At 42.2% G+C, this 17,018-nt stretch overlaps 1 protein-coding gene across 1 annotated transcript; it reads left to right on the top strand.

The window, feature by feature from the left end:
• Nucleotides 1-6,034: 6,034 nt before the first annotated feature.
• LOC127238679 (pregnancy-specific glycoprotein 22-like) lies at nt 6,035-13,994 on the top strand. Its single transcript, XM_051207344.1, has 5 exons — nt 6,035-6,113; nt 7,287-7,646; nt 10,401-10,760; nt 11,969-12,322; nt 13,695-13,994. Exons 1-5 carry the CDS (start codon nt 6,050-6,052, stop codon nt 13,973-13,975), a joined length of 1,419 nt encoding a protein of 472 aa, XP_051063301.1. The 5' UTR covers nt 6,035-6,049; the 3' UTR covers nt 13,976-13,994.
• The last annotated feature ends 3,024 nt before the right edge of the window (nt 13,995-17,018 follow it).

Here is a 17,018-nt window from a genome sequence, read left to right as displayed (position 1 = left end):
ACCCTGCTCAGCTTGCTCCTATTCACTATAAATTTTCATTGGAGTTGTCGTTAGTATCCATACAACAGAGTAGGCTATTTTTAGGTTTCTACTGCCAATAGTATCAATCCAATACTCTTCGTGTTGTCCTCAGGCAGACTTTCTTTGGACAAGGGTAAAAAGCAGCCACTTCGTTCATTAAACTATCACAGGGACAATCTCTGGAAAACATGCTAAAATTCTTCTCCTCAGATATCTCTTGAGTGAGTCTCTCATAGCCTAAACAACTCTTGGAAACTTCTGTCTTCCGTGCCCCTACTAGCATGGACCATTAGGCAGTGCTTAAATCATTCCTCTGCTTTCATTACCCAAAGTACCAAATCCTTCCCAATAAACACAAAGTCAGTCCTATCACAGCAATATTCCAGCCCCTGATGCCAACTTCTGTCTTTTTTTTTTTTTTGAAGAGACATTATGTTTATGGAAACTCTTATAAGAAAACACTTAATTGAGAGCCCTTGCTTACAGTTTCAGAGGGTCAGTCTATTATCATCATGACAAAGAACATGGTGCGTGCAGGCAGATGTAGTACTGGTGCTGAAACTGCTACATCTTGCAGGCAGCAGGAAGTTGACTGACTCACAAGGTGCTGTCTTGAGCAAAAGAAACCTCAAAGCTTATCCCGTATGGCGGCACACTTCCTCCAACAAAACCACACCTACTCTGACAAGGTCACACCTCCTAATAGTGTCACATCCTGAGATCATGGGGGCCAATTACATTACATCCTGAAGCAAGCCTGTCTGTTCCCCATACTTCAAGTGCTTGTGCTTACTACTGTGCTAAGTTTACCTGTCATGGTTGGTCAAGGAATTAATCAGGCTCAGGTTGGGGGAAACCACAGCAAGACTGACGCTTTGTCCATTTTATTGAGATCAATCAGACTTACCATATACTTATCAGAAAAAGTATATAGTGGTGATTTCTAGGATCAATACAGTTGCAGTTACCAGGAAATAATGAAATTTGAAAGCTGTACACACGATTGATGTCCAAGACCAATTGCGTGTCAAACTATATGCTTCATTCACTTCCAAGGGAACTTAGAAAAATTCAAAGTGGTTTGAATGCTTCTTTGCCTGATGAAACTCCTCAGCTTCTCAGTAACTGAAAGACACCCAGTGCCCCAGGAGCCATGAACTCTAACATGAAAAATCTAAGATATGCGCCTCTTAAGGCATCTGTGCTGGGCCAAGCACATGGTTCCCTGCACCATAACCTTCACTTTCCTAGATCCTTCTGATATTCAATGTTTACATTTGGAGTACTCAAGTCAGTCACCATCAAACACATGGGAAGATTGGCACATGCTATGGTACAGCCTGGGTAGTTAGCTGAACGCCAGTCCCATTTTTGGTCATGTGTGAGCATTCTGTACGAATATCAAATCCCGAAGATGGATTGTGGGTACGTCTCAGGAAAACTCAATGGGGTGTCTTATTCTGTCCTTTGTAGAGCATAGCCCTGAACAGCAAAACCTTGGTTGGCTTAGCATCGGAGTGATATTGGGTGGATACAGCACTCCATAGTGTTAGGCAGGCAGAGGTTCAGTGAGGGCCAAAGAAGACAATGATGTTCCTAATCCTGGTCCTATGAATATACCATCAAGCTCTGCAGCTCATCTCAAAGACTGTTTCTCTCACACAGCATAGAGATTCATCATCTTTGAGCACCTACATCCTGTATCTGTCTGTGAGTCATTAAGTACTTAACTCTCTAAGAAAATGGTTTGGGGATGGAGATTAGAGAGACCAATAGTGGTTGAAAGAATATTTTGCAATTATATGTCCCACAGGGGACATTTTCTGTCTGTTATCCTCATGCAACTGACAGTGTTCCCCAAGGCCAGTATCACAAGCAAAAAATCCATCCGTATAGAACATGATGATGGTAGTCTTAAAGCATGAACCTGAGAGTCATAATATAACCTATTTGTTATAGCCTATTAGCAGGTGGCAGCCTGATAATGTCCTAGGGAATAGGATTCTCAGTGCTACAACTGGTGCAGATCCCTATGAATATATAATCTTGAAGCGAGTGACTGCCAAACAAAGTGACCCACTCAACCTGACTATTACCTGTGATTTAATTATGTTGCATCATGGGTATAACTGCTTATATACAGAAAGCTAAAGCTTGAACACTTGGTCCCCCTTCAGTTTTGGACAGAGAACCACAAAAAAAAATGCCTAGGATGGCCAGAAAACCCAAGAACATGTAACAAGGCTCAAGATTTAGATACAACTGGGTAGTGGAACTTCTGCCTAGAGAATCTTAGGGTGATGGAGAAAGGGACATATCAGATTTAGGATCAGTGGTCTCCTGAGTGTACACTGAGGCTGATGTGATGGATTAGGGCTTGTGCATGCTATAAAATATTCTTTTTTCATTCATTTATTTATTTATTTTATATAACCAAGTCCAAACATTTATAGACAATATTTGGGAATTTGGGCGTCATTCTTTCCAAACTACTTCCTGCTGGAAAGAGGCACTGTCATGGGGGATTCTAAGAAGATGCAGAAATCCTGGCTGTAGTCTGTAAGGCTGCTTTGTCCAGCTGTTTTGAATGATCACCTGGTACTCTGTTTCAGGTGGTCTGGCTTGATCAAACCACATTAGTCTGGAAGGAATCCACATCTTTTCATTTTCTGTGGAAACAAAAATAGAAATCGTTTTCCCCAGTAACTTGTCCTTGAACTTAAATTTTGGAGTCAAAGAATTTTTTTAAATTTAATTTTTTTTATTTTTTTATTTTATTTAATTTTATATAACAAAGTCCAATTAAATGAAAACAAATATTTATACACAATATTTTGGAATTTGGGCGTCGTTCTTTCCAAACTACTTCCTGCTGGTAAGGGGCGCTGTCTTGGGGGGATTGGAAGAAGATTCAGATATCCTGGCTGTAGTCTGCAGGGCTGTTTTGTCCAGCTGTTTTGAATGTAGGATTAGCTTGTACTTTGTTTCAGGCGGTCTGGCGTGATCAAACCACATTAGTCTGGAAGGAATCCACATCTTTTCATTTTCTGTGGAAACAAAAATAGAAATCATTTTCCCCAGTAACTTGTCCTTCAACTTAAATTTTGGAGTCAAAGCGTTTTTTTAATTTAATTTATTGTTTTACATGTCGATCCCAGTTCCCTCTCCCTCCCTCCTTCCCTCCCTCCCCCATCCCTCCCTCCCTCCTTCCCTCCCTTTTATCCTCTCTGCCCTCTCACATGCACTCTAAACACCCTCCCCTCCCATCCCCCCACCCCAATTCCATGTGTAGGGGAATGCCATCCAGTTGGGGTCATGTAGATCTGACAGGTCCTGTGAAGTAGGAACTAGGGCTTCTCTCCTGTCTCTAGATTAAGGCAGTTATCCCTCCATGGGGGATATGTTCGCAAAGTCCTTTTGTGCACCAGGGATACATCCTGGCTCCACTGTCTGAGGTCTCTTAGACTGCTCAGTCCTTCTGGCTGAGACCCATATTCAGGGGGGCCGGAGTCAGTCCCATGCTGGCTTCCCAGCTATCAGTCTAATGGCCGTCCTTGTTCAGGTAAGCTGTCTCTATGTGCTTCTGCCGCGTGGTCTTGTCCTCTCCATTTGCTTCTGGGTTCTAGTTCCACTCAGTGTTTATGTATGGGTGTTTTCAACAGGCATTAGTTGAGGGCTCCATGGAGAAGTTAGTTGTTGATCTCACTCTCCGGGAAGGGCATTTATGATGGCCTTTCCACGGAAGCTGAGATTGTTAGTTGGGAGCAGTCTTGTAGTTCTCTCGACCTTTCTTTGTGTTCAATTTTATCTTCAAACCAATATTGGCTCCCTCTTTTATGTTCTCTCTCTCTGTCTCTGTCTCTGTCTCTCTCTCTTTCCTATCTTCCATCCTGAATGAGGTAACCCAGTCACAAAAAGAGGAACATAGTATGTACTCACTCATATATGGATTTTAGACCTAGATCAAATAATCACCAGCCTATAATTCACATCACCAGACAAACTAGGATACAAGGTGTATTCTAAGAGATTCATATAAAGTCCCTCACAGAACTGGGAAGGGACAAGTCCCCCAGAGCTCAGGTGAAGTGGGGGAGGACAGCGAATGGAGAGAGAAGTAGGAGAAAACGAGGGGGAGGAAAGGAAAACATGTGCGACCAGGAATATTGAGCCTGGTTAGGAATAGAAGATAGGAAAGAGAGAGAGAGAGAGAGACAGAGAGAGAGAACATAAAAGGGGGAGCCAATATTGGTTTGAAGATAAAATTGAACACAAAGAAAGGTCGAGAGAACTATAAGACTGCTCCCAACTAACAAGTTGAGCTTCCGTGGAAAGGCTATCATAAATGCCCTTCCCGGAGAGTGAGATCAACAACTAACTTCTCCATGGAGCCCTCAACTAATGCCTGTTGAAAACAGTTTCAAACACCCATACATAAACACTGAGTCGAACTAGAACCCAGATGCAGATGGAGAGGACAAGACCATGCTGCAGAAACACATAGAGACAGCTTACCTGAACAAGGAGGAGTTAATGGCCCCCCCAGACTGAGAGCTGGGAAGCCAGCATGGGACTGACTCAGGCCCCTCTGAATATGGGTCTCAGCCAGAAGGGCTGAGCAGTCTAAGGGACCTCAGACAGTGGAGCCAGGATGTATCCCTGGCTCACAAAAGGACCTTGTGGACACATCCCCCATGGAGGGATAACTGCCTTAATCTAGAGACAGGAGAGAAGCCCTAGTCCCTACTTCACAGGACCTGTCAGATCTACATGACCCTAACTGGATGGCATTCCCCTACATATGGAATTGGGGTGGGGGGATGGGAGGGGAGGGTGTTTAGAGTGCATGTGAGAGGGCAGAGAGGGTAAAAAGGAAGGGAAGGAGGGAGGGAGGGAGGGAGGGAGGGAGAGGGAACTGGGATCGACATGTAAAACAATAAATTAAATTAAAAAAATGCTTTGACTCCAAAATTTAAGTTGAAGGACAAGTTACTGGGGAAAAGGATTTCTATTTTTGTTTCCACAGAAAATGAAAAGATGTGGATTCCTTCCAGACTAATGTGGCTTGATCACGCCAGACTACCTGAAACAGAGTACCAGGTGATCTTACATTCAAAACAGCTGGACAAAACAGCCCTGCAGACTACAGCCAGGATATCTGAATCTTCTTCGAATCCCCCAAGACAGTGCCCCTTACCAGCAGGAAGTAGTTTGGAAAGAACGACGCCCAAATTCCCAAATATTGTGTATAAATGTTTGTCTTCATTTAATTGGACTGTTATATAAAATTAAATAAAATAAAAAAATAAAAAAAAAAGAATTTCCCTTTCCTTATGCTGACATAACATGTAACATTATTCTTTTTGTTTCAGATATTTCAGATGCCCTGCAACAATATGCTGGAATGCTGCCATGAAACCCTTCATGGAAAGAGGGAACCATGGTTCTTTCCAATTCATACAGCTCACCTCTGGCTTCTTCTGGATCTGAACTTTGTCCTTTTACATAAGTTTGTCCTTTTACATATGTTTGTCATTTTACACAAGTTATCACTCAGTTGGTTCCTTTGTAGTTCTCAGAGACATCTCTGTCACTATCCTGCTAGGAGTAAAATTCACCTTCTTAAATCCACCAAGAATGCAGGGAACATGGAGTGTTCACTTGGGTCTCTGGGCCACATAGACACATAGGTAGGACTGAGCATTCCTCATTGCAACTGAGAGACCCAAAGCATGTTTCAGCCTTGGGTGTGTTATTCTCTGAAGGCATAGGATGCTTATCGTCCGTGTTGCTCCATGTGTTGCTTAGAGGTAAAATATAAAGAGAGAAAAGTTGAGAGGCATGTGGGCCAGCACTGAAAGTGGAAGGGACAGAGAATGACAGACAGCACTGCTCACAGCCTATTGGATTCTGAGAAGGGATCCTGCTTAGGCAGACACTAAGCTTAAAAGGAAAAGGACGGCTGAACTTGGGAGCTGTGCTGAAGCTGAAAATCTTCTTCTCAGAGGGTGGATGTCACAGTAAGAAGATGGTGGTGTCCTCTGTGATTCTCTGCAAGGGCTACACACCCTGGCAAGGACTCCTGCTCACAGGTACATGTACCTACTCTCTGAGTGTGGAGGTGGGGGAAATTTAGGAAGCAATTTGGAGTCTCTTAAATAAGAAAGGAGACTCAAAGAAGGGTCAGGAGTTCTGCTTGCAATCATAGGGCAGAAGGTACAGTGATGGACAGAGACTCAGCAGCCACAAGCTTTCCTAAGATAGGAGGAGGCAATTATGTAAAAATGAAAAAACCCCACACACTTAATATTCAAAGTCAGTCATATTGGCTGCCATGTTATGAAGCCTAATGTCCCCAAACATGACAGGGTGACTCTCAAAACTGAAGTTGCTCAGTGTCCAGATATACAACTTAAATTAATTCTTCAACCCCCATGTAGTATATTGAAAGAACAGACTCCAAAAAGATCAACTTTGCTTTCCAGATAGGAGCTGACACATGCACCTGCAAGTGTGAACACTGGCACATGTGCTTCTTCTACACAAGCAAAATTGCATTGACTGGCACATGCACATGCTAAGACATGTCCTTCACAAATAGACTCATGCAATACATAAGTTAATGTGGGAACATCAAATCACACTCGAGTACAATTATTGTCATTATTTTCAAATCTTGGAAATATGTAGATGGATCCATGGACACATTTCTTCCTTGTTCATTTTTCCTTCCTTCCTTCCTCCTTCCTTCCTTCCTTCCTCTCTTCCTTTCTTCCTTGTTCATTTTCCTTCCTTCCTCCTTCCTTCCTTCCTTCCTTCTTTCATCCTTTCCATTCTCCACTGGTGTATGTCTTTTTCAGAAGCTGAACCTTCCAAAGAGTTCATGTCCTCACAAAACTATGGCTAAAGTAGATGACAATCAGATTAGCTGGGATATGAAGTCTCAGTTTGGCTAGAAACACAAAAGGAACAGAGAAAAGGTCAGAAAGTAAAGACACTCTAGAGGAGGAAGGACATCAGAGAGGTATTGTGCCTCAAACCAAATACTTTATGTGAAGAGGGATATGGGGACACTGTGGAGAGTCACGAAGACACCTGAGCAAAGAAACCCATATAGAGGAAAGGACATAGTTAGAGACTTTAAAGGAATGGAAGCCATGTTCTTCACCTCTATCAGGAGGGTGGACACGCCCCTACCCTCACCTCTAAACTGAGTGATGAACACACCTGTGCAATGTTGATTGTTTTCCTCTTTTGCTGTCTAGCCTCCCTTTTAACCTGCTGGCATCTGTCCACCACTGTCAAAATCACCATTGAGTCAGTGCCACCTCAAGTGATTGAGGGAGAAAATGTTCTTCTACGTGCCAGCAATCTCCCAGAGAATCTTCTAGCTTTTGCCTGGTTCAAAAGAGTGAAGAAAGCGAGGCGTGGAATTGCACTATATGCACTGACTACTAATCAAAGTGCGACAGGGCCTTGGTACAGTGGAAGAGAAACTTTGTATAGCAATGGATCCCTGTTGATCAAAAATGTCACCCAGAAGGACAAAGGATTATATACCCTACGAACAATAAATAGAAGTGGAAAAACTGTATCTACAACGACCATGTACCTCCGAGTGTACAGTAAGTAACTCTTCATGAACTCTGGGTTGGGCTACACACAAAACAAATCCAGCTTGTGCTTACCTCTGCCCTGCATTGTGTTCCCCTGTTGGTGTCTGAGCATTTAGTTCAGGGCACACATAGTGGAGAATAACTGCAATAAACCAGTCTTTCATTTGATGTCACATTGCAGCAACTGGATGTGTGCTGGGCAACTCAACCTAGGGTATCAGCCACTGTCTAGACTCTTGGGGTTCTAGAAAGGAATTTGTCCTTGAGAAAGTCTCAAGGGACAGAGAGTGGGCTTGGTTGAAAAATGCAGTGGGGTTCTCACAGGAATCTCTGGTTGAAAACCTCTGTCTCAGAATCAATACTAGGTAGCCCTGAGAAACATTTTATTCTAGGTTTATATTTTTACTTCCTGATGTCAGGGAGCAGTTCTTTTTAAAAGTTGAAATCTGGTGACATGTGTAAGCAGCTAGTGCACTGTCATGAAAGCCATCTTTATTCAAGACTCTGGATATCTCCAGGGACTCAGCAGGGATAACAGAGCTCAACAGGTGCTCAGGCCATTATATAATTGTCCTGGTGTGCTTATGAAATTTCCAGGAAGACCATGGTTGCAAAAGAGAGGGACAGATGATGCAGGTACTCCTGAAAGGTCTTGTTCTCTGGGATTCAGCTCAGGAAATCCTCACCTAAAGACAAACTGCTAGAGGCTCTGCTCACATGGACATGTCCCTGGACATGAGCTGCAGTTCCTCCAGTGATTACAAGGGGTAGCAGCTGGATGCAGAATCAACAATCAGAAAAGTATTGGCATGAACCAAGAACTTACCTTTTATCCTGGCTTTTACTTCTGTCACTACATACTTGAAAGTCAAGGGCACGGTTTTCTCAGACCTACTGGGTGCTTCCTGTGACTGCTACATTGATGTCTAGCTCTCTTAGACTAAAGTCTAATGGAACACAGAAACCCCAGGACAGATACAGTTAGTAAGCAGAGGAAATGGGAACATTGTATTGCACCTCTACATGGACAGTGGAATGCACACCAGCTTCCTATGACTCAGGTCTCTTATTCCCATGCATCCAAGATTTGAGACCTGAATCAGAATCCTGATTAGTGACTGCAGTGAAAATAGTTTTGCCCCTTTCCTAGTGTATCATGCAGCTGGTCCCTTTGGAGCCCTCACAGACATCCCTGTCCCCTTTGTGCTGAGAGTACATTCCATCTTTAAAGAACACTGGAGTCACAGGGTATACTGTGTATCTAGCTGGGTTTGTGCATCACGCATAAGAGCAGAGATTCCCTTTTTAGTACTAACAGACCAAGACCAGGACGCAGAAGATGCTAGTTCTAGATCTCACAACTGTTCTCTCCAGGCATAGGAATGCCATCAGCCTTGTTCACAGTGTGTTCTAGAGGAATAAAACACAAGTACAGAAGGAGAGAGGGACACCAGGCAGCCCTAGGAGTGGACAGGGCAGAGCAGTGTTTTGAATACAAACCCACCCACAGCCCATGGAACTCTTGGAGCTATTCTTTCCTAGGAAGGGGCTTGGCCCAGATGGGGGGAGGGCAGCAGAGCTTAGGGGCTGTGCTGGAAGACATATAGTGCCACAGAAACAAGTCTGTCCTCCTCTGCAAACTGTACACTACCTCTCATGGGCTCCTGCTCAAAGCTGAGAACTCACATTGATATTATGTCAGAGTAGAGGACTGACTTACCATCTGGGGTATCATAAAAGGGACAAGAACCAGAAAGGAGTCTTGAAGCTTGTAGTGGAGAAGACATAAGGCTAGACAGTTTATTAGCATCAGGAAGGTCTCAGTGAACAGGATATGGTAAGTGAATGGGAAGATATTGGTCTTACCCAAAGTAAGACTACTATGACCTCAGTATTCTAAAGACTGATGTTCTTAGTTATGGCTACCCCCCCACAAAAAGAATTCAAGCTGGTGTTGATCAGTGACATGGCTTAATGGATATAGTTATTTGTTTAATTGTCTGAAGAGCTGAGCTGAGAAGCAAGGCAAACAAGTTGTCCTCTGACATCTACCTAACTACTGTGTCCTGCACCCATACCCCACACTGAGACATGTTTTTGCACACAAACTCTCACACAAATATAATTTGTAAATAAGTGTCAAAAAACAAAGCCCAAGAAACAAAATTTCAATATATATATATATATATATATATATATATATATATATATATATCACAAGCCTGCAAATTTCTTAAATGCAAAGGCATACAGGCTCCAAGGACATTGTTAACTCATTGCTTCTCTACAGGTATCTGAGATTTTTTTTCCTTGGCAGCATTTTTTAAAAGTATAAGACAAATACTTATAAGGCCCTAGTTCAAGTGGGCTTGAAGTAAAACAAAACCTATGTTGTGAAGTAAGTGTTGACTGGAACCACAACAAGAAGACGACAACTACAAAAGCCAGAGATTGAAAACACAGGGTATGCAAGGGCTTTGTAGGCATCACCCCAACACCCATCTACAATAAATGTGAGCAGGGGTCACTGGGCAGTGAGCTATCCATGCTGATATCTGAGAAGACAGTGCCACACAGTGGAAATGACTATTTTGGGGACAATGATAACATGGAGGTCATATGCTGATCTCCACCAAGTAAGAAACGGAGACACTTAAAGAAACATCTAGGCTGAGAAATGAACACAGCAGTTCAGGACAGAGGGACAAATCTTAGCAAAAGACAAATGTCCCAATATTGATGGATCTCTCTCTGCTCTTCTAGCTTCCCTTTTCACCTGTGGACGCCCTCACACATCTGCCCTGCCCACAATTGAATTAGTGCCACCCAAAGTTGTTGAAGGGGGAAATGTTCTTCTACTTGTTCACAATCTTCCTGAGAATCTCCAAGCTCTTTTCTGGTACAAAGGGGTGATCGCAATCAAGAAGTTTGAGATTGCCCGACACATAAGAGCCATAGATTCATCTGTGCAGGGGCCTGCGCACAGTGGTAGAGAGGCGTTGTTCCGCAATGGATCCCTGCTGCTCTACAATGTCATCTGGAGAGACACTGGATTCTACACCCTACAAACTCTGAGTACAGATCTGAAAGCTGAAATAGCACATGTGCAACTGAAGGTGGACAGTAAGTGACTCTCTGCCATTGTTCAGTGCTGGTTGAAGCTTAGACACATAGGACTGTCATGCCTGGCCTGTGCCTACCTCCTCTCTTGTGTGTCCTCATGTTGTGGGATTGAGCAGTTAGTGCAGGACACATTAGGTAGAGATAAATCATCATAGATCACACTCTTTATTGGGACTCCATCCTTTATCAAGGATGACATTGATGGAAAGCAATTCAGCATAAGATGTCAGGCTATATCATATATATATATGTATATATATATATACATATATATATATGATATATATATGAATCCATAGCATCCTCATAGAGAGGTGAGCCCAAAGAAGCCATGACCCTGTTATGTGTTCCAGACTTGACTACATATATCCCTGGAGATTATTTGTCCAGGAATCAATTCGCATTTCTCAGAGCTAACAGGGAACAGTGCTTTTTAGCTGTCTATATCAAATGGGAGTATGTGTTAGCTTCAGTGTGAGTGTCATAAATAAAATCTATGAGGTGGTGCAGAGCACATGGAGGATTGCTGCTTATTGACTTGCTCCTTATGGCTTGGTCAGCCTGCCTTCTTTCATTACTCAAGACTAATAGCCCAAGGCTGGAACTGCCTGCAGTGAGCTGGACTCTCCCAGAATAATCTCCACTTAAAAATGTATAGCATAAACTATAGGCTTGCTCACAGGTCAATTTGACACTGGCATTTTTAGTTGAGTATCCAACTTTTCAAAGGACACTCACTTGTGTCCAGTTGACATAAAACCAGTCATCCTAGTATCTGAGACTTTTCTATGACCTGAGCCTGCAAAGAAGACCAAACTTCTCCTTCTCTCACCCAGCCTAGTCCTGTAGGATTCAGAGAAAAGCACAAAGCACATCTAATAAATGAAGTCAGGGCTTGACTGGAGTCATGAAGCAAACTGGAAAAGGCCTGTAGAGTTCAGTGGAAGGATCATCTAAAATTGCATTGTTCATGAGTTGTACAATGTCTGACTGAGGGCAGGGAGGGGGCATTCATAATGACAGAAAGAGCTCCTTGCAGGGGAAATGACACATTCATAGGCACTGAGAGAATGGAGGTCATGCTTCTGATCTCTACCTTGAAAGATAGACACACTCCCAACTTTATCTCTAGGCTGAGTGATGAATCCATCTGTTCAGGACAGAGGTTGCTACCTTCCCATCAATTGATGAGTTTTTTTCTCTTACAGCCTCTCTTTCTACATACTTTCTCACCTCTGCCCAAGTCACAGTCGAATCAAAGCCTCAGTATGCTGCTGAAGGGGAACATGTTCTTCTCGTAGTTCATAATCTGCCAGATGATCTTCAAGCATTTTTCTGGTACAAATCTGTGTATAGGACAGACATCTTTAAAATTGCAGAATATAGCAAAGCCATAAATTCCACCATCTGGGGGCTTGCACATAGCCAAAGAGAAACGGTGTACACCAATGGATCCATGCTTCTCCAGGATGTCACTGAGAAAGATGCAGGATTGTACATGATAGAAATTTTAAACAGAGACAACAAAATTGAAAAGGCCTATGTACAACTCCATGTGAAGAGTAAGTGACCCTTTAATGGCTTCCAGATGTTGAGTGTGGCTAGTCTCCTTCATACACTGAACTGTCAGGACTGGGATGTACCTGCCCTTTCTCCCACAGCATTGTGTTCACACATTGGGGTTTGAGCACTTACAGAAAGATAGAGGATGGACAAATTGAAACAGATCAGAGTTCTTCACTTGTGTCCACCTGAAGAGAGGAGAATGTATACTGGAAAACTCAGCACAAGAATTTCAGCCTGAGTAAAGACACTTGGAGCTCTCCCCATGCTTAGGGCCTTAATAGAGACTTTGTGGGATTCAGGTAGGCACTGGATGAGGAAGTCATGTGGTCCTTATAGACAATACCAGGAAGTCCTAGTTCCAAAACTTTGTCCCTGTTTTTCGCCAGATGACACTGGGAAGTTTTTGTCAGTATTTGGCCTTAGTTTCTGTTGCTTCTGATTGGGAACAAGTCTTTACTGACAGTCCAAATCCCACAGAGTGTGAAGCCCCCTGTGCACTGACATGGTAGCTGAAGTTAGGTAGGTCAAATGGGCATTTCCTTCTTCTGAATCCAAATGTTCAATTTCCAGAACCCTTAGACAATTATTCTGGTGCATGTATGAGACTTCGCATCAATATCCCAAAAAGTAGAAACAGGAAACAGTAATTCCATACTGTTATGATTTATTTTTTAGAAAAGAGAAGATTATGGGAGATGTCATTCTGTAAATATGTTTCTTGCATTGGTTAATGAATAAAGCACTGTTGGTGAATAGGAAAGCAAGATAGGCAGGACTAGGAGACAAGGAGGAGAGAGGAAGTAGTAGAGAGGAGATAAAGATGGAGGATGGAGAGAGAAGAGCACCATCCCCTCTCTCCAGTAAGATAAGACCACGTGGAAGTACTTAGATTAATAGAAATGGGTTAATATTTAAGACAGAGCTAGCTGATAAAAAAAACCCATTAAAAACAGGCCACCAGCTTTATTCATTAACCAATGTGAGAAACATATTTACAGAAAGACATCTCCCATCACCATACTCTTCCTTGTTCTGAGGGATCAAGACGAGGGAATTCTCTTCATTGGGTAAACAGTGACAGATGCTGTTGATTTGAACAGCTTTCCTATCCTATGGTTAGGTTACTTTTCCTAACTAAGCTTAACTCACAGAAGCAGTGGTCATTTACAGTGTGTTTTATTATAGGTATTATAGGGAAACTGAGACACAGCAAACTCAGTGTGTGAATCAGGGTCAAAGTACAAGATATATGGATAGTCTCAGGTCTACCTTCTCCCTACAGGAAGATTTATTAATTGTGAAGTATAGAGGAGCTGGCTGAGCTCACTGAATGACCACTGTCCTTTGGTCCTCTCTCTTTCTTCCCAGAGCCTGTAACACAGCCCTTCATTCGAGTCTCTGACACGACAGTCACAACACAAAGCTCCGTGGTCCTCACTTGCTTCTCTGCTGACATTGGAATCTCCATCCATTGGATCTTCAATAACCAGAGTCTCCAGCTCACAGAGAGGATGACTCTGTCCCCAACAAAGTGCCAGCTCACCATAGATCCTGTCAGGAAAGAGAATGCTGGAGAGTATCAGTGTGAGGTCTCCAACCTTGTCAGTTCAAAGACCAGTCTTCCAGTCAGGCTGGCTGTAATGAAATAATGACTTTTCTCATACTATAGCTGGGTAGGGGAATTTCCTTATCAACAAGGTACAAAATGGAGAAATTTTAAATCGTAAAATTTGTCAGCTACCACTCAGGAATGAACAGTATGATGATTCATGCCTATATTCTTGGGCAGGCCAGGATTTAAAGTGAGACTCGGTTTTCTAAGTGAATTAAGATGTCAATATAGCTAACATAATTGCAAATATATATATATATATATATATATATATATATATATATATATATATATATCCATCCAATGCTCAGAACTGATGGGAACTAATTTCAGGCATCCCAAACTTCTGGATGCACGGGGTATCCTGTTAAAATGGTGCAGTGTTTGCGTAGAGATAGGCATCCTCTCATTTACTCTAATAGTTTCACCCAATAGCAATGTGTACTAGATACCAGTCATCCATGTGAACTGAGGAAGAGTGACCATTACCACTGTCCATTTCCAAAGCACCTCTAAATATATACTATCCTCTCTAGTCCTGTGTACCCCATTTAACGTGGTAAAAATATTAGTGTATGGAAGTACAGGTCAGCTGGGCGTGTTTGGTCACTAACTATGGAAAGTTCTGTGAAATCTTTATTATTTTCTTTAAATAACTTCGCGTCATCTGCAGATGTATTTTACGGTGGATTGAGTGGTTACCATTCAGTTCTTTGTTTTGCCCAATTGTTCTATCTGAGGCTCCAAAGCGAATACTGAAGAGAAGGGGTGACAGTAGAATTCTTGTGTTGACCCTAGCCTCAGCGTCCCCACTGAGAAGAATTGACTATGGTGTCCATATGTCCCCACACCACAAGCAACCTGTCTTCTACCCCGAGTTTGGCTATTTTAATCATTAAAAATGTTAAAGTTAGTCAAATGTCATTATTGATTTAGTCTTATGATTTACACATTGAATCAGTTTTGTTATTCTTCCTTCTTCTGTCTCTCTCTGTGGGTTCTGGGCCTCTAGGAATTTACCTGCTTAGTCTACATAACTCAACAATTAGCAAAACTATTGACTACTCATGGGTCTCAGTATTCTTAAGAATAGGCTGTATGGTCTCAAATTTCACTTTTAGCGTTAATGTTAACATTTTAAAAACAAAGCTAATCTAAGGTTGTTGATACTATTAACAATTTAGAAAAACAAACTTTTGGTTCAATGGTTATCTCCTATTGTTACTTATTTGTATCATTACCTATCTAACCTAAAGAGCACAGACCGTAGAGGATCAATGCTTCTTGTTTGCTCCCCATGATTTTCTTGTTTGCTATTTCTTTGTAAAGCCCAGGACTACCTCCCTAGAAATGGCACCACCAACAGTGTGCTGGGCCCTCACACATCTGTCAATAACCAGTGAAGTGTCCTATATACATACCTATAGACATACCTGCTGTGATTTAGCCACAGCCTGGGTTCGGGTCCTGAAATAGGGCAGGGCATGTTGGCACAATGAAATGAATTGTTCAACTTCCACATGAATTTCACACATGTGTCCATCTCTGAATTGCTCTAGCTATCTTTTTTATACATCAAAAACAAGAATATTTTCCCCATACTAACAAACAAGTTTTTTCTCATCCTTCAATATTAATATCTCATAAAATAAAATATGTTAAATATGTTTTTCCCAACTTTCACATCAAAACATCTTTGAACACAAAACAACACTCATCATTTTGCTAGCTTGGCCAAATACTGAGGCAAGTACAACTTGTCTTTACATAATTAAAAGTGATAAACACACATATTTTACAGAACAATACCATTTAAAACATATTTACAGAAAAAGAGGTCATCTGTCTCTGATTCTGTCAGTACTGAATTGGGACAGTTCTGTGGTCTTAAGTGACAGCTGGTATCCCAAGATAAGAAACCTGAGAAGCAACAGCTCCCAAATTATTTTAGGGAATAATATTTGAGAAAAATGGCATTTCCATGAATGATCACATATGTTCCAGAATGATTGAAAAAAATGTGACACTAAAGCCACCAAGAGAATAGATATTACAAGAGAAAATAGAACATGTGAGCTGCACAGTCCCAGCAGCATTCTGCTCTGTCCCAGAGTTCACTGGTCCTTGCCAAATGCACCTGTCCCCATGAACTTTTGCTTCGTCTGGAGACCCTTTGGACAAGCACTCCTACGCTGTTCTGAAACTAGGCTGCATGGCTCCAACACATGCCCATTTGATGCTTCCAGAACTACACTGTAATGCATAGGTTTAATGGGAAGCCCTGTCTTATCACTGGTGTTAATGGTGTTGCTAAGGTTTTCCCATCTTTTGTTAACTAGCATTAAGAGACTCTGTAAAGGAAGTAAACTCATCAATTCATCTATTCAATAGATCCACTTGTGTCTCAGCCTTTTGCAGGCACTGAAAATTTCCATAAGAGCAGGCAGAATTCTGTTAGTTGCAATGCATTGGAAGGCAGACAGGAATCTAGGAGGTAAAGTCAATGGTTGATTTGAACTACCAATAAATACAACAGAACAAGAGAATGAAAAAGGAGGTCTGGAGAGAGATGACTCAGTGGTTAAGAACACTTGCTTCTTTCCCAGAGGACATGAGCTCATTTCACAGCAATCATCTTTGGAGCCTTTACAACTTCACCTATCTCCAGCCTGAGGGGTCCACACAGTCCTCTGGAGCTCCTGCACACACATGACATAGAAGCACATGCAAACATAAAATCCCATAAAATAAAATGAGAGAGAGATGGCCCAGGGACTCTAGAGGAAGCAGTAGGGGAACACATTCCTCACACCTCATGTGCTTTTGAGTGTGAGCACAGATCTGAATAATCTGGGGGGTGATTCATTTAGAAATCTGAGAAGAGGCTTCCATACAGGGTGAATGATTTGTTGCCGAGCACTGATTAAAAGGGGAGGTCATGCCACACAGCTTCTGTCCATCAAGTTCTGTAGATGAACACATGGAAGCAGACATATAAACACGTCTACTAAGGTCTCAGCATTCTACCAAAGGCAAAGGTCCCATGATTCCCATCTCTTTCTTCCAGCTCAGTTTCTATT

The sequence above is a fragment of the Phodopus roborovskii genome, unplaced genomic scaffold (genome assembly GCF_943737965.1).
Source record: "Phodopus roborovskii unplaced genomic scaffold, PHOROB, whole genome shotgun sequence".
Classification (NCBI taxonomy): Eukaryota; Metazoa; Chordata; class Mammalia; order Rodentia; family Cricetidae; genus Phodopus; species Phodopus roborovskii.
The sequence above is the reverse complement of the archived record's forward strand: the minus strand, read 5'-3'. Positions and strand labels throughout refer to the sequence as shown.